The following is a 22,663-nucleotide window of genomic DNA, read 5'->3' on the forward strand; positions in this document are numbered from 1 at the left end:
GCCGAGGGGGCCGGAGGCCGGGACGAGTGCAATATTGGCAGGGGAAAGAACAACACTGCACCACGTCCCGTCCCTCCCGCCCACCCGGGGCTCTGGAATCCCGCTCCCTAACCACCTGGGCCGCTGGAACCCAGGGACTGGAGTGCTCTGGGGAGTATAGGTCACCTTAGAGGTGCGCCAGAGCCTGAACACCCGAAGAGTGAAAGGTGGCGAAAGGGAAAGGGTGAGGAGAGGAGGGGAGCCTCTGGTGCCCCGAAGGCCACTTTCCAACGCTAAAGCAGTGCGCGCGCTTGCTCTTTAAATACTCAGACTGAGAGGCGCAGAGCCATCGCCATGGTGACGGGTGTCCCAGCAACCGAATTGAATGGCTGTTGCCTGGCAATCCTGGGAGTTGGGGTTTGGTGCCGCCCACCTAAATACTTGTGGGCGAACTGACGTAGGGCGGCTCCACTCCGCCCGGAGCAGGCCTGACAAAGCCTCTCAGAGGCGGGACACACGGCGGGAGCGTGGGACCCACGCCTCCGTTCCTGCACCTCCGAAATGTTTTTAAAGTATTAGTTTCCGTCTTGTATTCGTTGGGACTAAGAACTGTTTGCCTACTACAGTTGTAACTGCTCCTGCTGGTTTACTCCGCAACCTCCGCTTGCGGGATCCGGCCTGGCATCCTCAGTCCGCGCTACTGTGAACCCAAAGCCCTCCCCAAATTCAACTGTTTCTGCCCTTCAGAACACCTTTCGTTTCTCCCTAAACACACACACAAACACACGGGTTTGCCTTGTTTCGAGTGCTTGTTCGCCCCAAATATTCCTTTCCCAGATACATCTCAACGTTCTCATGTTCCACGATCGGCCCACCTACTTAATCTCTTCCTCCTCAATATCTAGCTACCTAGACATAACCCGTCCTACACCCCACCCCCCACCATTCAATGTCATCACACAACTTGATGCCCCCCCTTCCAGATACCTTGGGGCTCCAACCACTTTTACCCTACCCGCAAACACCATCCCCAGAAGTCTAGTAGCCCAATTAATGACCCTTGCTTCTCCCCTACAGTGTGCATTCTTTCCTATCTGTCCGAGGCATTGATTCTTTTCGCCAAGGCACAATTAACTTCCTTAAGTTAATCTGTCTCAACTTGGGCTGTGCTGCCAAACTATCGGCTGGTGCGAGTACGCCGCGCGACGCTCGCGGTGACCACTAGAGGGCAGGCGTTTCCGGATAGAAGGGCCGGTCAACCTGCCACTCAAGGTGGAGGGTTGGGTAGGAAGGACCTTAGGCTTCAGTGGAGCCCAAGTTTAGTCCTTTTTAAGTGGAAATTTCCCCCACCGCCTTTCTCGGGAGAAAGCCAAAGAGAGACCCAGGCTACTGGAAAGTCTGGCAGGGGCGGGGATTGTGGTTTTCAGAGTACCGGGAACGGCTAGAAGGGCGGGGCTGTTCCGGGAAGTGGCGGGGGGGGGGGGGGTTCGGGGAGGGAGACTAAAACTAGCGACCTGTCCACTATTATCCAGCCCCCTTATGTCCTCTCAACTTGTGAGAAGTGGTGTTCAAGGACCCGCAGAGAGAATAGGAAAAGGGATCGGGGGACCTAGGGATGGACTTCCCATGTCTTGCTGTCCAGGGCCTTTCTGTGTTTCCTTTCCTCTTCTTGGCGGTCACTCTGGGACTAAAACCAGAGCCAGGGGGCCCCAGGTTTCCTCCACATACACACCTGGGGTAGTCAAGGAGCGGTTGGTAAAAGTGGGAGGCCAGATGGAGAAAAAACAGGTTGTCATAAGGTTGAGTGATTGGAGCCCAAGTACCCTACACAGGAATGACTGGGGGGGAGGAGGAGGAAAAGAATAGGGGAGGGGGCGGAGTTTTGTTACCTGTCACCTGCTCTGACTGTGCCTAGGGCGGGAGGGGGACTGGTATAAAGCAGCAGGCACCAGCCCTGTTCCACCTCACACACGGAGCGCCAGCCTTGAGTTTGTTTTCTAGCCCCTTCCCGCCTGTTCACCACCACCATGACCCCGGGCATTCGGGCTCCTTTCTTCCTGCTGCTACTTCTAGCAAGTCTAAAAGGTGAGAGGCGCAAGGTGGGGAGGGGCTGCGCTGTTCAGGTGGGACTCCCAGTCTTTCTGTGGAGTTTGCTTACTGGTAGATTATGAGAGTCATAAATGGCCATCCATACAGGTATGGCCCAGTATGTGCCAGGGGGGAAAAGAGGCTAAGGAAGGAGGCTGAGAAGAGGTGACCCCTCAGGAGAGTGGGCACTATAGTAGGCAAATAATACTCTTTGTGGGGAGTAGAGAAGAGAGGCTGTGTCAGGAGAAGTAGCTCCGGAGTGGAAGAATGGGGCCGTGTGCAGTGGTTCCAGTCTATAGTTCCCACACCCTGGACGCTCAGGTTCACAGAGAGTTCAAGGCCAGCTTAGGCTACAGTATGAATACTTGTCTCAAGTAGAGGAATAAATGAGCCAGAAGCAGAGGTGAGACCTCTGCTTAGGGAGGGAGGCTGTCAGGATGAAGGCAAACCAGGGGCTACCTGATGCTAACATGATCCCCCTTCCTTCCCCGGTTACTTTGTTTTCAGAGTTTATATTTTTCTTCTTGCTCTGATTTTTATTCATCAACCCAGTAGGTTTTTTTTTTGTTGTTGTTGTTGTTTTGTTTTTTTTTTCTTCAACTTTGGCTCTAGCCGGAACTAAAACATCACACATGTTATCCAAAGCGACCCAGTGTCCAACTCTGTTGATTAGTGCTGCGCTGCTGTGAGCATAAAAACAGTTTACCCCTAATCTTCCACTCTGGTTCAGGTTTTCTTGCCCTTCCAAGTGAGGAAAACAGTGTCACCTCATCTCAGGACACCAGCAGTTCCTTAGCATCGACTACCACTCCAGTCCACAGCAGCAACTCAGACCCAGCCACCAGACCTCCAGGGGACTCCACCAGCTCTCCAGTCCAGAGTAGCACCTCTTCTCCAGCCACCAGAGCTCCTGAAGACTCTACCAGTACTGCAGTCCTCAGTGGCACCTCCTCCCCAGCCACCACAGCTCCAGTGAACTCCGCCAGCTCTCCAGTAGCCCATGGTGACACCTCTTCCCCAGCCACTAGCCTTTCAAAAGACTCCAACAGCTCTCCAGTAGTCCACAGTGGCACCTCTTCAGCTCCGGCCACCACAGCTCCAGTGGATTCCACCAGCTCTCCAGTAGTCCACGGTGGTACCTCGTCCCCAGCCACCAGCCCTCCAGGGGACTCCACCAGCTCTCCAGACCATAGTAGCACCTCTTCTCCAGCCACCAGAGCTCCCGAAGACTCTACCAGTACTGCAGTCCTCAGTGGCACCTCCTCCCCAGCCACCACAGCTCCAGTGGACTCCACCAGCTCTCCAGTAGCCCATGATGACACCTCTTCCCCAGCCACTAGCCTTTCAGAAGACTCCGCCAGCTCTCCAGTAGCCCACGGTGGCACCTCTTCTCCAGCCACCAGCCCTCTAAGGGACTCCACCAGTTCTCCAGTCCACAGTAGTGCCTCCATCCAAAACATCAAGACTACATCAGACTTAGCTAGCACTCCAGACCACAATGGCACCTCAGTCACAACTACCAGCTCTGCACTGGGCTCAGCCACCAGTCCAGACCACAGTGGTACCTCAACTACAACTAACAGCTCTGAATCAGTCTTGGCCACCACTCCAGTTTACAGTAGCATGCCATTCTCTACTACCAAAGTGACGTCAGGCTCAGCTATCATTCCAGACCACAATGGCTCCTCGGTGCTACCTACCAGTTCTGTGTTGGGCTCAGCTACCAGTCTAGTCTATAATACCTCTGCAATAGCTACAACTCCAGTCAGCAATGGCACTCAGCCTTCAGTGCCAAGTCAATACCCTGTTTCTCCTACCATGGCCACCACCTCCAGCCACAGCACTATTGCCAGCAGCTCTTACTATAGCACAGTACCATTTTCTACCTTCTCCAGTAACAGTTCACCCCAGTTGTCTGTTGGGGTCTCCTTCTTCTTCTTGTCTTTTTACATTCAAAACCACCCATTTAATTCTTCTCTGGAAGACCCCAGCTCCAACTACTACCAAGAACTGAAGAGGAACATTTCTGGATTGGTGGGTATCAGCCTAGCCTCTGCCATGTGTCCCCTGACGTAGCTCTTCAGGACTGCATGGCTTTCACATCACTCCTGAGTCTTCTCCTCTTCTCCCAGTTTCTGCAGATTTTTAACGGAGATTTTCTGGGGATCTCTAGCATCAAGTTCAGGTACAGTTCTGGATTTGACTTGGGGGAGGAATGGTCAGTCTCGTGACTTTGTGGTGTCGGGATGGGGGTGGGGTGGGGAGAGGAGTGCTGAGCTATAAGCTCAGTCTATCTGAGCTCCCTATTTCCTGTGACCAGGTCAGGCTCCGTGGTGGTAGAATCGACTGTGGTTTTCCGGGAGGGTACTTTTAGTGCCTCTGACGTGAAGTCACAGCTTATACAGCATAAGAAGGAGGCAGATGACTATAATCTGACTATTTCAGAAGTCAAAGGTGAGGTGATAGCCCCAGCTGCAGCCTGGCACCATACTATGGGGCTTTACCACCTGTTTACTTCTGGCGCCAGGAGTGGGAAATCCACCTCCCTTGGGGACTTCCCTGACCACCGCTTTCCCTTCTAGTGAATGAGATGCAGTTCCCTCCCTCTGCCCAGTCCCGGCCGGGGGTACCAGGCTGGGGCATTGCCCTGCTGGTGCTGGTCTGTATTTTGGTTGCTTTGGCTATCGTCTATTTCCTTGCCCTGGTAAGTCTCAAGCCTTCTGCGGCGCGGTGTGCCCTTGGTAAATGGAACCCCACTGGCCAATCCAATCTCCTGTCTCCCTAGGCAGTGTGCCAGTGCCGCCGAAAGAGCTATGGGCAGCTGGACATCTTTCCAACCCAGGACACCTACCATCCTATGAGTGAATACCCTACCTACCACACTCACGGACGCTACGTGCCCCCTGGCAGTACCAAGCGTAGCCCCTATGAGGAGGTAAAGTGTATCCCGAAGAAGCTTGGGCCATCGACCTGGGCAGGGTGGGGCCTTCTGAAGGGGAACTTGGGAAAAACCCAAGGAAGCCCAGATAGGTGAGCAGTTGGAGCCTGGCAAGGTTGGGAATGGAGGTCGAGTTCTGGGGGCGGGGGGAGGGGGTCAGACCTTGGGAGATGACAGAAAAAAGTGTCTGCACTACCAGTCTTCCCCAAAAAGCCTCGCCGTCTACCTGTACCATTCTGTACTCATTAGGATGCCCAGAGGTGAGGCTAGGAGATCCTGTGCCCCTGGGAGCCCCGCCCACTGCATTTCCCGCTGACCTCCTAGGGGTCTGGGAGTAGATACATGGGGCTGGGGTAGGGTGGGAGGGCTCTGATGGAAGAGAAGTTTCCTCTTGCTAGATGAGTGTGCTGAGGGAGTTTTAGGAAAGCAAGGGTACCTCTCTCTTCCCTCCCTCAGGCCTTTCCCTGTTGAGTCTCGTAAATAATTACTGTGGCCACCTGAGACCGAAAGGCCAGTGGGTGGGGAAGGAGACAAGCACGTCCTTTTCTCGCCCCACTTTCCTCCTCCTCCAGATACACACACACACACACAAACACACACACACACACACACACACACACACACACACACACACAGCCCTTTGGGCCAGAGGATCAAAAACTAAAAGGAGAGAAAGATAGGTGGGGCCTACAAGAGGGCTAGGGATCTACAGCCAAGCGGAGGGGAGTGTGGGGGGGGAGGGGGCAGTGGAGTTGTGTGTTTACAGTCACCTGGCAGCTCTGGGGCCAGCAGGTGCACACTCCGAATTAACCCCTTGAGAGCTTGCCAGGCCCCTTGGCCCCAGGTGCCATCGGGGTTTTACCTGGAAGATTCTTTTTCCCTGAAATTATTTCCCCTTCACTCAGGTTTCGGCAGGTAATGGCAGTAGCAGTCTCTCTTATACCAACCCAGCTGTGGTGACCACTTCTGCCAACTTGTAGGAGCAAGTCACCCCACCCACTTGGGGCAGCTTTGGCGGTCTGCTCCCTCAGTGGTCACTGCCAGACCCCTGCACTCTGATCTGGGCTGGTGAGCCAGGACTTCTGGTAGGCTGTTCATGCCCTTTGTCAAGCGCCTCAACTACGTAAGCCTGGTGAAGCCCAGCCCTGCCCTGGGGGACACTGGGGCAGTTAGTGGTGGCTCTCAGAAGGACTGGCCTGGAAAACTGGAGACAGGGATGGGAACCCAAACATAGCTGAATAAAAGATGGCCTCCTGTTAGTTATGCCAGCTGTGGTTTTTCATCTGCAACTCTTGGGTCAGAGCGGCCAGGACTCAGCTATGAAGGGCCTGGAAGCGGCCTTTCGGGGAGGACTCCCGAAGGCAAGGAGCCACAGAGGGGTGGAAGGCTGGCCTCATTCGAAAACAGGGATATGGGGAAGAGGTGACACAGGGACACAGAGGTGGCCTGAGAAAGAACTGAGGAATTGCCTCTCTCCTGTGCCTGGCGGCCCTGCAGGAAGGAGGAAATGAAACTTAGGCTGGCTCCAGTGGGCCTGCCCCAGACCTGGCCTCAGCTCGTGCCCATGACTCTCTCCCGAGGCCAGCCCTTGCCCCTCTCCGACTGGCACAGTGCCCTTAACGCAGCTCTATTCTTAACTGTCCAGGTGTGAAGCAAATCCTTGGACCACAGATAACAGTAGCAGAGTCAACACAGCAGTGATAAGCCAGGGCTGGGACAGATCCGGGTGCTGTTGGCACCGGGCCCTGGCCCTCAGCCACCCCACCCGCCACTGCCTCTGGGTGGGCTCTCTGGCACCCTCGGAATGAGGAAGTGGTTCTAGTTCCCTGACCCCTTTAGGTCGACACCATGCCACACCCTCAGTTACATCCCCTCAGGGTTCATGTCTGTGGTCCAGACACCCAAGGTAAAGTTCTAGGCTAGCAGTCGGTGCTGCGGCCCCTGGCGGTGAGAGTCGGTTGGAGTCTGGGCTTAGGTGTAGTAGGACCCCCTACCCTTGGGTGTCGATGGGTCAGACCAGAAATTACCAGGAATGGTCTCACTCCAGGAAAACAGAAATGTGCCTGGTGTCACAGTTTATTGTTTATAAACCATGAAAATTACAGCTGTTGCTCAGCACAGGCCTAGCAATGCCCACTGTACGGAGGCAGTAGCAGGCACCAGAGGCCTAGCTTGGCCCAACCCAATGGGGACACCAGCCTTAACTGAGTTCCCAAGGGAGACTTGGCACGTTGGCATGGGTGCTGGATAGGTAAAGCATGCAAGAGGAGAAGAGGGACAGAAGGGACATGCAGCTGGAGGGTATAGGGACCCAAATAAAACAGGATAGGTTCTCCTCTGTCTCACTGGGAGGCTCAAAGCCTGGCTGCCAAGGCTGCAGTCAGCATTAGTGGGGTAGGGGGGCTTGGCAAGGCAAGGGCAGAGTTGTTAGTCATATCCAGTGTTCCAGGTGCCCTCCCTCCCAGTAAGGCTCAGGAGCACAGGCCAGGGACGGAACAGGGCTTTCTATGCCTTGGTTATGATGCCAAGGGCGGGGCCTGGGTCAGAGACATGATGAGCCTGCGGCCTAGGCCAACAGGTAACACAGAGAATGAAGGACATCCAGAGAGAAGCAGAGGAAAGTCCCTTAGTCAAGGGAAGCCCTGGGAAGACACCGCTGGCAAGGTATGGGGCAGGGCCACATGGTTAGGGAAAGTCTGGGAGAGAAGCTGTTGGGAAAACAAACTCGATGCCAGAGACTTGGGGAGCAGAACTCAGGTCTGAGAGGGGGCCTGAACGGCTCAGTCCAGTTTGGCAAAGCCCCCAATGGTGACTTTCCTCTCAGGCTTGGTGCCCACGGGCTCCTGCAGCTGAACAGCGCCACCCCCAATGAAGCAGAAGGCAGGGCACACAGGCCCTGAGCAGTCCAGGGGGCACTCGAGCAGCCCACGGAAGGACACGGCATCCAGGAAGGAGACCCGCCCCCGCTCGTAGTCCAAACAGATACCTAGGCGGGGTGGCAGGGGCACTGTGCAGCTGGCGGTGGGGCCATCCCTCCCTGTCAGCCCTGCATTGGAACTCGCTCCGGAACCCAGCAGGATCTTGCCCATGCCGATGGTCAGGAAAGCAAAGGGTGGTAACGCCTCCACGGCAGCGTCCTCGGCACCGCTGTCGTGCCCACTGTCCGGGTCGTATCTGTAGGAGGGGGAATCCAGAAGAAAGATGCTGGGAGGCAGAGGAAGGGAGTGGGGTGGGGTCAGGGAGCCGGGTGGGATGTTGGAAGGATGTTGGGGGACAGGCGGTTGCAGGTATTAAGGTGAATACATGTTGAGGGGGTTACACTGTAAGGCTCCGGGCTTTTGTCTGTGTAGGAAAGGTGAGTGCGTGGGAAAGGTGTGGTGGGGAGGAAGAGACGGGCTGTTGCTACAGCACACTGGAGAAATGTGGGTCTTGTCAGGATAGAAGGTGCTGAGAATCGTGGTGCTAGGGAAACCAGGTTAGGGACACGGCTTTGGCAGCCAGGGGTGTTGGAAGGATGAGGTCACCTCGATTAAGAGGCGGTGGGGTGAGGGCAGGAGCAGAGTAAGGTTGTCGGAAGTTGATGAGATCGGGAAAGAGATGGGGATGCTTTGGCATCAGGATGTTAGCGGGATACAGGAGTGCGGCCGACAGAATTCCAAAGGGAATCTGTGTTGGGGAGGAGACATCTTGAGGAAATGGGATGCTGGGTGATAAGAGAGCTCGGGAGAGAAGGTTCAGGACTGAAATGTGGAGGAGATGTTAATGAGACACGGAGAGGCAAGGACGGCTGTGGAGATTTGTTTAAAGGAAGAACATGGAGATGTTGAGCAAGGCAGGTGAAGGAGGTCTCAGGGAGGAAACTTTTCATGGGAATCTTGGGACATGGGATCTTAGACAGGTGCTGTACTGGACCCAAGCGACAGATGGAAGGAAGAGGTAACAGCTCTGCCTTAATATATACTCAACCCCTTTTCCAACCATACACTCTGAAAACCTCAAAGTCCCTTCTGCTGAGCCCACATCTCTTCCGTCCACAAGCCTCTCGGGCTGGCTTCCATGCTCCTTGCTCTTACCCAGCCCCAGTCCCACCTACGAAAGTCTGGAGCCCCGTCACCACCCTCACCAACCCCAGCTTCTTTCCCAGGGCTTCATTTCCCCCACCCCCTCTTGCAGAAGGGCCTGACCTGGGGCTGATCACATCCGGGGCACCCTGGAAGCTTTCCTGAAGTTTGCTCTCCAGCCCGACGCCCACCTTGACCAAGTAGGAGGCAGGGTCTACCGCACAGGCCCAGTAGCTGCGGCCCTGGGTCACAGCCACATCACCCAAGACCACGTCCACACTCAGGTGGCAGCCCGTGAGCAGCCGCTCAGCAGCCAGCAGCAAGGGAAGCCCTGGGATACTCCGCACCGCTCGCTGGTCCTTGCTGATGGCTAGCCGCTCTCGGCTCGCACCCCAGCGGCCATCAAGGAAGAAGTGCAGGACTGGAAGCAGGAAGTTGAGACAGAAGGAAGGACTTCAGGGACAGACTGGTACTGGGGACTGTGGGGTGTCAGCACAAACACTGGGAATTTTGGGCACAGGGAACAAATTGTCAAGGAATTCAGTCACCAGGAGCTGGCAGGGGCCCAGGGGAATAAGGCGTGGGAAACTGAAATAGAGACATAGGGAAGAGAGAGGCATCCCAAACAGACACGGGAAGCCAGGAATAGCCAAAGTGGACCGGTGGGCAGAGAAAGCAGTGTCCCTTCTCTAGCTAACTCAATGTTTCTGCAACCCATTCTCCATGATTTGCCTGTGGGCCATCTCCACTATGGTCCTGCTCCACCTGGTCCCATTCCTAACGCCGCTGACCTTTCAGCCCACACTCCGGTGCCCATACCTGACCCCTCAACCCAGCCCTTTCACCCGAGTGCTGAACACACTTGACAAGCCACTCCCTAACATTGACTGAGCCCTTGCTATAAGTCAGAAGCTAGGCAGAAGCTTGGTCTTTTTTTTTTCTTTTTGGTTTTTCGAGACAGAGTTTCTCTGTGTAGCCCTGGCTGTCCTGGAACTCACTCTGTAGACCATGCTGGCCTCGAACTCAGAAATCCGCCTGACTCTGCCTCCCGAGTGCTGGGATTAAAGGTGTGTGCCACCATGCCTGGCTAGAAGCTAGGTCTTTATATGTACCATTTAATAATGGTGTCATTACCAAACCACTCTATTAAATATTATTGTTATTTCTGTAGAAGAGGACTCTGAAGTTCAAAGAAGGAGAAAAATGTGGCTCAAGACAAAGTTGTCAAGGGGCAAAGGTGGGCTTAGAACCTGGGCAGTCTAGCTCTAGAGGAAGTGAGTACAACTCACACATTAAATTGTACAAATTATATAAATTAAATTGTATTGCACTGCTCTTCCGGTGCCCATTGGGATTGAGCTGAGTACCTGGGCCATCCCATACCCTCTGCGTGAACATCTCTGTCCACCACATGAAGCCTCTTGTCTGTGTACTCACCAGGGGCTGGGGGTGTGTGCAGGTGCACATCTTCACTGTACTCTCCGTAGCCAGCCTTGTTGCAGCCACGGACACGCAGCACGTACACAGAGCCCGTGTCGGGGTTCTCAAGAAGGGCGCTGGTGCCCCTCACCTCTTCCCGGCGCTGCCAGCGTGTAGGGCCTGGCTGGGCGGGGACATCTGTGCGCCGGAACTCAACGGTGTAATGCCAGGCAGGTGGTGAGTGAGGGGGCAGCCGCCAGCACAGGAAGATTTGATCATAGGCAAAGGTGCGTTGGGTGTCTATGACGGGCGCCTCGGGCACTGTTGGAAGAGACAATGGGGTCAATCAGGACCTGGCACGGAGAGTGGTTCAGGCAGGAAAGAGGAAGCAGCGGGAGCCGGGGGGGTGAGTGTAGGTGAGGGAGCTGGGGAAAGGAACTTTCTAGGCACTGGGTGGGCAAGGCAGGGCCCATAGGAGAAAGAAGTGGGCGAGCACCGGACAGGGGCAGAGCCCGAACTCTGGTCCTAGTTTGCCACTACCCTAATTTGGCCTGAAGTGAGCCACTTTCCCTCTCTGGATCTCAGTTTTCTCTTCAGTCAAATGACAGCATGAGACCAAATGAGTTCTGAGGACCCTCATGGCTGAGACTCTTTGAGGTAAGAAGGAGCCCCAGAATGAGGCAGGCAAAGGCCACTGGAACCCAGGCAAGAGAGCCCTGAGCGGGAAGGGAGGTAGAAGGATTGGGAGGGAGGTAACAGGGTCAGCAAGACGGAAAACAAGAAAGCAGCAGAGGGGAGCGAGCTTGCTCGCCGAGCGAGCGGTGCATGAAGGTCATCAAGAGGAAGAGAATGGGAGTTCAGAGGACAAGGGTCAAGATAACGAAAGGTCAGAAGGACCAGGGTTATGCAACAGTCTAAGGAAGGAAGGTGGAAGGACCAAGAATTCAGGGTACATTAGGAGAGAAGGAAGCAGTATGTGGGTGGCCAGGCTGTGTGGGAGCACAGGGAGAGGAATAGGGAGGGGCCCAGCGGGTGGCAGGGCCCCCAGGACAGGGCTGCTGACTTGCCTGGGGTGCTCCGGAGCAGAGTCCGCGGTGGCCACAGCCTACAAAGAGAGAGGGAGAAGCAGCGCTGAGCGCGGTAGGATGGTGTGGGTGTGGCGGGGTTGGCTGGGTGGGAGTGGCTGGCCAGGCCAGGCAGGAGGCCAGGAGGTCCCTGGTGGGCGCTGCCCCCCGGGTCCGCTGCAGGGGGGAAAGGGAAGAAGGCTCTGGTTGGACACGGGCCTGGCTAGCTCCTTACCTCTCAGGAAGCTAAGCTCGGTCAACAGCTTCATCTCACGCCCCACATCCAGCTGGCAGTGGCGGAAGGAGGAGCTGGCAGCTGGCCGGAATGTCTGGAGGGCCTCAGTGGCTCGGGCAATCCTAGAGCGGGGTAGGCAAGGGTCAGGTATTGTCAGGTGGGCAGCAACCCCTCCCTGGCATCCTACCCTACCTATCCCTAGAGCCACTGCATCAGAGCTCCCTCACTCTTGAGAAACTAGCATCAGGCTGGCCAAATGAAACCCCTCGAGGCAACAGCTCTCCACCCGTGTATTCTAGCTACTGTTAGTGACACCCACGGTGCCCACCTCCCTGGAGCCTGCACCCTTCCCTTGTGCCATGCCCCTCAGTACCTGTTATGCAGCTGTTTGGCTGCTTGTACAAAACAAGGCTGGTCTGTTTCCTTAAGGACTTCCTGCGCATAACCCACCAGACCCGAGCCATCCAGCAGGCTCTGGTGTTCATGGATCTGGGCGCTGAGCCGGGATAAGCGCTCTTGCTGGCATTCTTCAATGGCCTGAAGCAGTGAGGCCCGCTTCTCTTCCAGCACAGCCCCTAGTCCCCGAACCAGCTGGGACACCTCCTCTTTTGCTTGCTGACCACTCACCTGTCCAAGGAAGAACACCCAATGAATAAGAGACTTACACCAGCACTTGCACCCGCCCCCAAGACACCACACCATACTATCCTGGGGAATTTTGTTCATTTCATCTATCCCTCTATGGGGCCAGGATCATGACTGGCAAAGCACCTATACCACAGATATGGTCACCTCCTGACCATTTGTACTAACTTTCTGAATGCTCACATTGTAACTGTAGGCTAAAGGGAAGCAAGCCCCTTCTATTTCCTAGATTTTTGGCTTGATATAGGAAGCCAAAATGAATATAGGACAAAAATGCAAGAGTCCTGTTAATTTTATACCTACTTAAGATCTTTTTTTCTTTTTTTCGAGACAGGGTTTCTCTGTGTAGTCCTGGATGTCCTGGAACTCACTCTGTAGACCAGGTTGGCCTTGAACTCAGAAATCTGCCTGCTTCTGCCTCCTAAATGCTGGGGTTAAAGGTGTGCGCCACCACTGCCCGGCTGGGATCTTTTAAAAAGTATTTGTATGTGCATAGGGGTTTTGCCTGTATGTGTGTCTGAGGACCAAGTGTGTGCCTGCTATCTGTGGAGGCTAGAAGAGGGTATCAGATAACCTGGAACTACGAATGTTTGTGAGCCACCATGCGGGTGCTGGGAGTTGACGCTGGGTCTTCTGGAAAAGCAGCCAGTGCTCCTACCCCACTGATCTATCTTTCCAGCCTTTATTTGGGGATCTCTATAAGAGACAGGGTTTCATGTACCCCAGGCTGACCTTGAACTCACTGTGTACTGAAGAGAGATCCCCCTGCTTCAATTTATCCAGTCTTGGGGTCACAGCATAAGACACGGTGACCCACTTAAAAGTTCAATTAATTCGTTTTTATAATTTTTAAAATATATATTTTTTTGTGCGTTGGTGTTATGCCTGAATGTATGTCTGTGTCAGAAACCCTGAAGCGGGAGTTACAGATAGTTGTGAGCTGCCATGTGGGTGCTTGGAATCGAACCCAGGTTCTCTGGAAGAGCAGCCAGTCCTCTTAACCACTGAGCCAACTCTCCACCCCTTATTAATTTAATTTTTAAAAGAATAATTCAGGTGCCGGAGAGATAGCTCAGTGAGAAGAGCAAGTAAGCACCGAGCAAGGGCTGAGCTCACTTCTTAGCATCTATCAAAGGTAGCCGAGTGACCTGTAATGACAGGTCCAGGAGATCAGTACCTTGGGACTCCATGGGCCACCCCTCCGCGTGGGGTGCACTCACAGACACACACACACACATGCATAACACCCGAGGAGTTATTCTAAAACAATACAGTTGCATTTTAAGTATTTATTTATAAATTTAGTAGCACCCTGACTGCATGCCAGAAGAGGGCAACAGATCCCTTTATGGGTGGTTTTGAGCCACTATGTGGTTGCTGGGAATTGAACTCAGGACCTGTGTAAGAGCGGCCAGTGTTCTTAATCACTGAGCCATCTCACCAAACCACTGCAGTTACGTTTTTAACTTTTTTTTTTATTTAATTTTGCCAGCCATTTTTGTGTTTTATTGTTGTGGGGACTTTGGGCCTTGACCATGTACTAATGCAGCAAAAGGTATGCCTACTCTTTCAACATATTTTTTTACTTTAAAATATCTATTTCATTTGTGTGTGTGTATGTGTATATGAGATTGTGTGTGTGTGTGAAGCCCAGAGGATGGTATCAGAGCCCCTGGAGTAGATTCCAGGTGATCATGAGCTGCCTTGTAGTTGCTGGAACTGACCCTGGGTCCTCTGCAAAGGCAGTAGGTGCTCTTAGCCACTGACTCGTCTCTCCAGCCCTCATGTGCTCCCCCCCCCCCCCATGATGGAGATGCACACTGCCCCACCACAGGCCCCGTCCATTCCAGGGCACTGTATTTGTGAAGAAATGATGGGATACGTGGATTTACGGGCTGGAGTAGTCGATCCTAACCATGTTGCTAAGAGACAAACAGGGAAAGGCTAAAAACTAGTGGACGTTAAGAGCTCCTTTAAATAGCTGGTCATTTGAATACATCGCAGCCCTAGTTTCCAGGATCCGTCAAACAAGACTGTGCTGGGGCCTCAGTGTGTGAAGGAGGGCCTTTTCCAAAATACCCGCCTATCTGGATACATGTCAGAAAATGCAGTAACTGCCCTTTCTGAGCCTACAGTTTGTCCAGCAACTGCAACTTGAAATCACCATTACACTAACTGCTCATATTTTACCCTAGCTCTTTCATAGTCTTAATCTTTTTATATCTCACTCAAATAAGAAAGGCCACGCCACGACTGCACTAATGTCCACGTGTGGACCACTAGCTGCAGCACACTGGTGACTGTGCCATCACCACCATCCATTGCACTGCCCGCTAATTCAGACAACCCAACAGAAGGTGCTTGTTCCCCACCCCTAGCTTCATGGTTGTGCTCATGTTGAATCTAAGTATATTTGAGCTCCTTAGCCCCCAGCTATTGCCCTCCTACGCTCCCTGCAGCCCCAGCTCCAGCCCAACCCAGAGTACTGGTGTTCTTGCCAATGAAGTTTAACCAGAGCCTCCACCAACACACACCCTCCTCCTGTGGGCTCTGAACTGGCAGTAAGACAATGGGACATGGCCACCCACGAGGGACTGAAGGCGCACGTCCATGCCCTTCCTCACCTCAGTGTGCCTGATGGTCTCTTCCAGCTCACAAATCTGGGTCTGCACAGTGTCCTGGTTTCCCAAGATGTATGCCAGGCTCTTTGTTAGCTTATCCTAAGGGCAAAGAAAGAGGTGGGCATCATCCTGGCTCTGCAAGAAGCAAGTCAGTAGGAGGTGTGTGGTGGTGTGCGTTGGCGCTAGGGCTGAGGAGGTAAGGGGTCTTTACCTTGAGGGCCTGGTAGGCACTGAGCACTGGTGTGATCTTGTGCCCACTGTGGGTACGCCGTACTCTGCAGAGTTGGCACACCAGTCGTTGACATGTCTTACAGTAGTGGGTCACCTCTTCCTTGTGGTCTGGACACATCAGACCCTAGGGATGCAAAAAATAATGAAACAGTCAGCCACTTGTGTGTGTAAGGATGCTGATCTACCAGCAATTGCTTGCCGGTCATCTCCAGCAGTCAGATGAGAAGGAAGTGGAAATAGCGAACCAGTTATTGTGCTCCCTAGCGCCACCCAATGGTGAACACTAGGCATTAAAGCATTTGTGAGCTGACCAGGCCATGGCCTAGCACTGCTCCTTCATTTACTTCCTAAGTTCATAGTATAACAATGGTGATAGAGTTCACCTTTGTTCACCATTGCGCCCAATTCCTAGAAAAGCATCCTGCATAGAAACAACTTTTTTTTTTTTTTTTGTTAATAAACAACTTTTCTGAGGCAGAGTTTTCCTGTGTACCCAGGCTGGCCTTTAACCTCCAAGTCTCTTTATTTACCCTTCCAAGTGTTGGGGGCTCAGGCATGCGCCACCATGCTTAGCCAGATAACGAACATCTCCTGTGATCCTATCAACAGTCCTGCAGGTATAGTTACAGCAGAGTAGATTCTCTCATCTCTATGCAGCTGGTGAGATGAGAGTCCCATAGATGTTGAATCTTCTGTTTAGTGGATGTTAGAGACACGGACTGATAGACAGCCCGATCTGACGGTGCGTGTCCGTAATTCTAGTGCTCAGGAAACCGAGAAAATGGGATTTCCATGAGTTCAAGGCTAGCCTGGGCTATATGGCAAAGCACTGTCCTGTTTTTTTTTCTTAATATTTTATTTTGAATTATGTGTATGTGTCTATGTGTAGAAATGTGCATGTAAGTGCAGGAGACAGAAGAGGCCAGAGGTGATGTACCCCTGGAGCTGCAATTACAGGGAAACAAATGTGATTCTCTGGAAGAGCTCTTAATCAGAGAGCTGCCTCTCTCCAGCTCTAAGACCCTGTCTCACACGTGCACGCGCACGCGCACGCGCACACACACACACACACACACACACAAAACCTTACCTAGCCCTCTTTAGAACCCCACATGCCAGTCATCTCCAACCTCTGGTTCAGCACCACTGTAGCCCCTCCCACTTCAGACCCCCGCAAGAACTGGCTCACCTTGGGGCGGAATGAAAGAGTGGGTAGCGTGGGCTCATGCTGCGCCTTCTGAGTGCCCCAGGGGTGGAAGAGCTTGAAGCATTCGTTACAGAAGGTAGCTCGACACTCTGTGCAGCCCTTGGTGGCCTCTAGTGGTGGGGGCTTGCACAACTGGCACAGGATGGCTCCTCCCACACTCACACTCTGGCGGTACCTCTCCACCACTCGCTCTAGGGTCAGGTTTCGGAAAAGCCCGGAAAGGCCCCTCTCCCCCAGCTCCACATCGCCTTGGCAGGCTGGGCACGGGAATAGGATCGTCTGGGGGTGCAAGGCACCACGCTTCCGCCCAGGGTATGTCCCAAAGCCTGTAGATGGACCCAGGAGGCACAGGTGAGAATTACAGCTGGCTGGGGTGGGTGACATCTGATCAATTAAAACGTGGAATTAATTTCATTGCGCCAGAGATCAGCTCTCATTAGAATTTCAGACAAGCAGTAAGAAGCTCCACCCCAGAATGACAGACAGATGCCCCTGACCCTCTTCCATCTTTCTACATCCCCACCCCATCCCACAGGCCCCAGCCCCACCTGACTTAAGGAGCCGGTCCAAGCGATCTGGCTTGGGGAGAGTTCTCCGAGAGAGGCGGGGGCTGCGGGTAGAAGGGGTGGAAGCAGGAGAAGTGGGCTCCGAACTCGGATCCCCACCATGGCCTATGTACCCCTGCTGGCCCAAAACCTCCCGGGCACAGGCCTGGCACACGTTGTGGGTACAAGGCAGCACTAGTGGCTGCTTGTACATCTCTTGGCACACTGGGCACAGCAGTTCCTTCTCCATGTTCTTCATGCTTGTCTGTGGAGGGACCAGGAGGTTGTGTGAGAGCTAGGACACTTGGGCAAATCTCAGCCCGGTCCCTTGGCTGCCAGGAAGGGCAGCACAAGCTACCTACTGCTTTGGCCCAGTACCCGCCTTCGTTGGTTCACACACCTCCCCAGCTCTCTGTCTCCTGCTTCAGCGCCCCTCTTGGGGAGCTTAAGGTCCACCAAGAAGGTACAGTTGGAGCTCTGGCCTCCCCCACCATCGCGCCCCACCCCCATCACTCCCGCTGCAGCAGTGCTGGCAGGCAGTCCTCCCGCCTCACCTGTCTCCATCCCTCCATCTCTGGATTAATAGCATTTATTTCAAGGGCACCACCCATTCTACAGCTGGGTGTTGTCCCCCGCCCCTTTCTCTAGCAACCCTTAGACGCATGACTGCTCCCCGCGGCCAGGGTGCGCTAGCTCTCTGAACCGGCTGGGCACTGGCCGGCGCCCCAGCACCCATCCTCCATTCTTCAATTCTATTTCTTCCAGTCTCCCCAAATCAACCCATCTCTCTTTGCCTTCTATACTAGAGCTATCAGACCCAGTCTGGTGGAGAAATTCGGCCTGTTTCAACCCTTTGCTCAATCTAGGGTGGGGGAGGAAGGAGCGCCCCGCCTACCTGCCCCCTCCCCACCGGAAGTATCCCTCCCCCTTTTGGTGAGGGGTCTTCTGGCTATTCCCCACCCCCACACCTCACCTTGGTCCCTCTCTTCGCAGCCATCCCGGTCAGGGGCGCAGCTGACACAAAGGAGGGAGGGAGAGGGAGGGAGGGGGAAGGAAGTGGTGGGGGGGAGCAGGGTTGGCACCGCCTCTGGGAGAGACGGGCACGGGTTACCATGGCAACGGGAGGCTGCACGGCAGCTAGCGGGGGGGGGGGTTGGGGGCGGTAGGGGGGGTGGTCGGGAGGGGTCCAAATTGGGAACTGCACCCAGGAGCGGTTTTTTCATCACCCCACCCCACCCCCCGCCACACCTGTCCTCAGTTTCTTGGAAAACATCCAAGCTCACACATGCCCCTTCTCATAGCCCTGGTGCACGCCTGGCAGCTACCCCAAGCCTACCCGCTGGGTCCGGGCAGCTTCTCGCTGCCTACACCCCAGCAAACGGGAGTCTCACCACTCGGCTGTCCCCAGGATCCCTCCACACTTGCGTCTCCGCCCTCCCAGTCATTTCTGTCTTAACTAATCCCTTCTCTATAATCCATATTCTTCCTGGACCCCCACCTGTTCAAGGGTCTGGCTTGCCCCGACCCTTTACATCCCCTCCCTTCCCCTTGACCCCACCTTAACTCACACTGATGCGGACTAGTGCATCCATGATGGAAGTGAAGGTCTGCATATCCTCACCCTCAGCCATGGCCCTACTGTGCCCGCCCGCCCCCGGGTGCCCGATCCTGGCTGCTGCTGCGAACCCGGGGCTTAATGCAGGAGCCGGGTGGGGTGAAGGGAGGGGTGGGGAGGGTGAGATGTCACTGCGCATGCTCCAGGGACTAGCTTCGAACTGCGTCCGTCGAGGTAGGGGGTGGGAAATAGTTCTTCCCACGTGGTTCTCCAAAGGCGGTCTAGGGGGTGGGTAACATGGAGGGTATTTGAGGTAGGAACCATTCCTCCTATTAGAAGCTTGCATCGATTCCTGGTCATACTACTCACATAAAGCACGAAGCTCGTTTCAGAAGAACAACTCCAGGTGGACGGTGCTACATCTTGGGTGGCACATATCTTCGGGAGTTGTTGAGGCAATTATAGTGGGTCAGGGAGGTCTGAGGAAGTTGTACGGGAGATGACATGAATAGCAATGAAGGCACAGGTGACTCTAGGCCATGGGATCATGACTGAAAGATGAGTGCAGCTTGTCCAGAGAGACAGCAGATGCCTTGGCTACAGAAGGCTGGAGACCAAGCAGGGCGGTGGCCTAGAATGCTCTTAGAAGCATTATTTCCTCCTTGCCACAAGAGGGCGCTGCACCCAAGGCGCGTAGAGGAAGAAGTAAAGCAAGTCCACGTTGGCCCCGACGCCTGCGTACAGACAACCGCGCCGGCTTTGGCTCCCCTCTTTCTCCAGGGACACGGATTGGACCACGGACGGGGCGTGATGGGTAACCGCACCGGCGGGATGCCCGGGCTGCTCTAGCGGGAGTGGGCGTTGGGGTGGTCCTCTTTTCTCCGTAGCCTCGGTAAAGCTGACGTGTCCTGGGAACTAGCATTTCCTCCGGACAGGCGGGAACTTGGGTGTGCAGGGCCGGGTGGTTCCTGGAGGTCGCTGTGGGGTGGGGGCTGGGTCACTTGGAAGTGGTTGGTGAGCCAAGCTCCGGAGTGAATCTGCCTGAATCTTAGCCTGACTCTTTTTCTCATTTATAGTAGTCGGTACCGGGACCTCCTTGGCGCTGTCCTCCCTCCTGTCCCTGCTGCTCTTCGCTGGCATGCAGATCTACAGCCGCCAGCTGGCCTCCACCGAGTGGCTCACCATTCAGGGGGGCCTGCTGGGCTCCGGCCTTTTCGTCTTCTCCCTGACTGTATCTTCCTCGCGCTGGAAGGGGAGGCGGGGGTGTATGAACAGAACATGGGCGGGAGTGGGTGGCAAGGGCTTTGCAGTCCCTCTACTTCCTATCTTGTTGCGTGAGTTTCTCCTTAATTACATCACCCAGGCCTTCAATAATCTGGAGAATCTGGTCTTTGGTAAAGGCTTCCAAGCAAAAATCTTCCCTGAGAGTAAGTGAAACTCAATAGTTAACTGGACTCTTTTTTTTTTAAACCTCTCCCAAACATGATGCCGAATTTCCCTGTGCTTAGATGATAAAGGAGAAATACATTTGCTTAACACAATCTTGAAGACAGAAGATGCTTTCAGATTAAGCATTTTATTGGAGCTGGAAGAGAAGCACAAAAAGGGGGGAGGGGAGGGGAGGGGAGGGAGAGGAAAAGAAAGAAAAAGGCCAACCTGGTCTGCTCTCAGGACAGGTTTCAAGTGAACAGTCAAGCCTGGGCTGATGTCTGATAGGCATCCAGGAGAAGGTGTTCTTTGTCCCTGTGAGAGAAGAAAGCAAAACCAAGCCCACTGAGGGATTCTGATGTGGAACTGAGCCCGCACTATTGACTGCTGCTGGAGGAGATTGTGAAGTCTGTGTTCACTGGGATGTTACCAATAGCAGGACCCCTGACAGAAGGAGAATAGAGAATAACCGCTAGAGCTCACTCTCTTTCTCTGCATCCGCTTGTTTCTCTCTTCCTTTCTTCTCCTCCCTTCTGTAGCCCACACTGGCCTTGAACTTCCTGTGTGGCTGTGAATGACTAAACCCTTGACTTGCTGATCTTCCTGCCTCCACTTCCCAGGTCCTGAGATTAGCACTACCTCATGTAGTTTATGAGGTGCTGGCGATTAAGCCCAGGTCCTTGAACATGCTAGGCAATCTCTCTCCCAATGGAGGCACATCTCCAGCCCTGATAGATCAGTTTTTGTGTGTGATAATTCTTGTTAGATGGTTCATATAGAGATCTGATGGAGAATAGGGCTCATAAAACAAAGTCGGCATCAGGACCGAGCCACTTGGAAAGCCACATGCTGGGAAAAGCAAGCAGTTGTGGCCCCGTGAAAGACTCACCCAGAAACCCCGAAGCCCGCCATTGTTGCTGTCTTCACGGCCCTGTTGGAGGTTTCCAGAGCTTCCGCCCAGCAATGCCCAGAGCTTCTGTCTCTTCCACTCTGTCCCATGTGTTTCTTATATGCTGAAAGAAATTGTTGGAAGGCAAAAACCTTGTCTTTCAGCCAGACAGTGATGGCACAGGCTCTTAATCCTAGCACTAGAGGCAGAGGGAGGCAGGTCTCTGTGAGTTCAGGGCTAGCGCGATCTACAGAGCAAGTTCCAGGACAGCCAGAGCTACACAGTGAAACCTGTCTTGAAGTGAGAAGAAAAAAATCCTCTTCTTTGCCTTCCTTTCTGGCTCCAGCTGGACAAGTGGACCTCTTAGCCCCTTCCACCCTCTCATCCGTATCCTGTCCTCTTAGAGAAGCCATAATCCTCTTTCCTAAGTCATGGGAACACGCCTGCTTTCCGCCCTTCTAGAACATTTTATTTATTGATTTACTTTTGAGGCGGGATCTCACTATGTTGCCCAGGCTGGCCTTCCCACTGTGTAGCCCAGGCTGTCCCTCCCTTGGATTCCTGGGCTTACGTGATGCTTCCTGCCTTATCCTCCGGACTGGCTTGCTGTGTAGGCATATACCACTGCGTTTTCGCTTTCTTCTGTGTATGTTCGGGGGTTGGGGGACCAGGAAGTTAAATGAAACGTGGAGCCAAGCTAGTCAAACAAAACGCCATTCATATCTTCCCTTGGTGTCCTGAACAAGTGTTCAGGCACAAGGCATTTGAAATCCCTGCTTTTATTAAGGCATACCTATTTTGTTTGTGTTGTTTTTCTAGTCAGGATTTCTCTGTGTAGCCCTGGCTGTCCTGGAACTCCCTCTGTAGAGGAAGCTGACCTCCAGCTCACAGAGATCTCTCTGACTCTGCCTCTAGTGCTGGGGTTAAAGGTGTATATCCCCATGCCAGGCAGGACGTACGTTTTCAAGCAGGTTCCTCACAGGGTTCTAGACTGCTCCTACTTTTCCGTTGCTCTTTTGACCGCCTTCTGATTGACCCTCTTCCTGTCTCCCCAGTTCTCCTCTGCTTGCTGTTGGCGCTCTTTGCCTCCGGCCTCATCCACCGAGTTTGTGTCACCACTTGGTACGTATCTGACAGCTGGGCAAGCGGTGCAACAACACCATGTCTTGTGGGACCAGATCTTCCTATGGTGTTAATAGTCCCTTCCCTTCCCACCATATGCCACCTCCTCTGTCCCCTCCCCCCCATTATTTTTTTCAAAGCTTTTTTTATTTATTATATGTAACTACACTGTAGCTGTCTTCAGACACACCAGAAGAGGGCATCAGATCTCATTACGGATGGTTGTGAGCCACCATGTGGTTGCTGGGATTTGAACTCGGGACCTATGGAAGAGCAGTCAGTGCTCTTAACCCCTGAGCCATCTCCCCACCCCCACCCCTTTTTTTTGTCCTTAGTTTCCCAGGCCTAAATCTGAATTCTTTACCTGACGCTGGTGTCTGCCCTAGTAGCAACATGCCTATTGGTTTAATGACTTATTTTCACCCCCTAGCTTCATCTTCTCCATGGTTGGTCTGTACTACATCAACAAGATATCGTCCACTCTGTACCAGGCAACAGCTCCAGTTCTCACACCGGCCAAAATCACTGGCAAGGGCAAGAAGAGAAACTAACTGTGAATGAGTAATAAAGTTGTGTCTTTGTAGCTGTGTCTGTGAACTGTGACAGTTGACCTCATCTGCCAGTGCCCAAGCTGGG

The 22,663-nt window shown here is 53.7% G+C and overlaps 3 protein-coding genes and 1 non-coding gene across 24 annotated transcripts; 2 read left to right on the top strand and 2 right to left on the bottom strand.

Annotated features, from left to right (window-relative positions):
- Positions 1 to 2: 2 nt before the first annotated feature.
- Mir92b (microRNA 92b) lies at positions 3 to 85 on the bottom strand. The gene has a single exon (NR_030579.1). It is a non-coding gene; the product is annotated as a microRNA 92b (primary transcript).
- Positions 86 to 1,942: 1,857 nt separating this feature from the next.
- Muc1 (mucin 1, transmembrane) lies at positions 1,943 to 6,268 on the top strand. The gene is made up of 7 exons (NM_013605.2): positions 1,943 to 2,064; positions 2,798 to 4,101; positions 4,200 to 4,252; positions 4,388 to 4,521; positions 4,650 to 4,771; positions 4,853 to 5,002; positions 5,911 to 6,268. Exons 1-7 carry the CDS (start codon positions 2,007 to 2,009, stop codon positions 5,983 to 5,985), a joined length of 1,896 nt encoding a protein of 631 aa, NP_038633.1. The 5' UTR covers positions 1,943 to 2,006; the 3' UTR covers positions 5,986 to 6,268.
- Positions 6,269 to 7,055: 787 nt separating this feature from the next.
- Trim46 (tripartite motif-containing 46) lies at positions 7,056 to 19,245 on the bottom strand. 17 transcript variants are annotated; one of them, XR_003954344.1, is made up of 11 exons: positions 18,958 to 19,172; positions 18,007 to 18,869; positions 17,037 to 17,298; positions 16,471 to 16,814; positions 15,262 to 15,405; positions 15,054 to 15,149; positions 12,158 to 12,411; positions 11,785 to 11,906; positions 11,553 to 11,590; positions 10,504 to 10,806; positions 7,056 to 8,179 (listed from the first exon to the last, which is right to left on the bottom strand). XR_003954344.1 is itself a non-coding variant. In XM_006501615.3 (10 exons), the coding sequence occupies exons 2-10, from the start codon at positions 17,290 to 17,292 to the stop codon at positions 7,786 to 7,788; spliced, it is 2,211 nt and encodes a 736-aa protein (XP_006501678.1). In that variant the 5' UTR covers positions 17,293 to 17,298; positions 18,958 to 19,245; the 3' UTR covers positions 7,056 to 7,785. The 17 variants fall into 17 exon arrangements, 9 of the variants coding, with proteins under 9 accessions (XP_006501678.1, XP_011238454.1, XP_006501676.1 ...); XR_003954347.1 differs by lacking the exon at positions 18,007 to 18,869 and adding an exon at positions 9,190 to 9,487 and having other exon boundaries at positions 7,064 to 8,179; positions 18,958 to 19,235; XR_001783703.2 differs by lacking the exon at positions 18,958 to 19,172 and adding an exon at positions 9,190 to 9,487 and having other exon boundaries at positions 7,064 to 8,179; positions 18,602 to 18,781.
- On the top strand, positions 18,791 to 22,616 carry Krtcap2 (keratinocyte associated protein 2). Of its 5 annotated transcripts, XM_030252748.1 has the most exons (6): positions 18,791 to 18,822; positions 19,261 to 19,402; positions 19,665 to 19,819; positions 19,952 to 20,015; positions 21,961 to 22,027; positions 22,458 to 22,610. In XM_030252748.1, exons 2-6 carry the CDS (start codon positions 19,399 to 19,401, stop codon positions 22,576 to 22,578), a joined length of 411 nt encoding a protein of 136 aa, XP_030108608.1. In that variant the 5' UTR covers positions 18,791 to 18,822; positions 19,261 to 19,398; the 3' UTR covers positions 22,579 to 22,610. The 5 variants fall into 5 exon arrangements, with proteins under 5 accessions (XP_030108608.1, XP_006501933.3, NP_079603.1 ...); XM_006501870.4 differs by having other exon boundaries at positions 18,805 to 19,402; positions 19,668 to 19,819; NM_025327.3 differs by lacking the exon at positions 18,791 to 18,822 and having other exon boundaries at positions 19,325 to 19,402; positions 22,458 to 22,616.
- Positions 22,617 to 22,663: the final 47 nt, after the last annotated feature.

The sequence above is a fragment of the Mus musculus genome, chromosome 3 (assembly GCF_000001635.26).
Source record: "Mus musculus strain C57BL/6J chromosome 3, GRCm38.p6 C57BL/6J".
NCBI classification, from domain to species: domain Eukaryota; kingdom Metazoa; phylum Chordata; class Mammalia; order Rodentia; family Muridae; genus Mus; species Mus musculus.

What these genes read in the sequence shown, in the direction of transcription:
- Muc1 (NM_013605.2), top strand. Translation starts at nt 2,007, where the DNA reads ATGACCCCGGGCATTCGGGCTCCTTTCTTCCTGCTGCTACTTCTAGCA. An exon ending in AGAGGAACATTTCTGGATTG is followed by an intron (nt 4,102 to 4,199) that starts GTGGGTATCAGC and finishes CTCTTCTCCCAG; the next exon opens with TTTCTGCAGATTTTTAACGG. An exon ending in GACTATTTCAGAAGTCAAAG is followed by an intron (nt 4,522 to 4,649) that starts GTGAGGTGATAG and finishes TTTCCCTTCTAG; the next exon opens with TGAATGAGATGCAGTTCCCT.
- Trim46 (XM_006501613.3), bottom strand. Translation starts at nt 18,147, where the DNA reads ATGGTAACCCGTGCCCGTCTCTCCCAGAGGCGGTGCCAACCCTGCTCC. An exon ending in GTGCCTACCAGGCCCTCAAG is followed by an intron (nt 15,150 to 15,261) that starts GTAAAGACCCCT and finishes CTTTGCCCTTAG; the next exon opens with GATAAGCTAACAAAGAGCCT. An exon ending in CGAGCTTAGCTTCCTGAGAG is followed by an intron (nt 10,807 to 11,784) that starts GTAAGGAGCTAG and finishes CTCTTCCAACAG; the next exon opens with TGCCCGAGGCGCCCGTCATA.
- Krtcap2 (XM_006501870.4), top strand. Translation starts at nt 19,147, where the DNA reads ATGAGTGCAGCTTGTCCAGAGAGACAGCAGATGCCTTGGCTACAGAAG. An exon ending in CCACGGACGGGGCGTGATGG is followed by an intron (nt 19,403 to 19,667) that starts GTAACCGCACCG and finishes CATTTATAGTAG; the next exon opens with TCGGTACCGGGACCTCCTTG. An exon ending in CGAGTTTGTGTCACCACTTG is followed by an intron (nt 22,028 to 22,457) that starts GTACGTATCTGA and finishes TTCACCCCCTAG; the next exon opens with CTTCATCTTCTCCATGGTTG.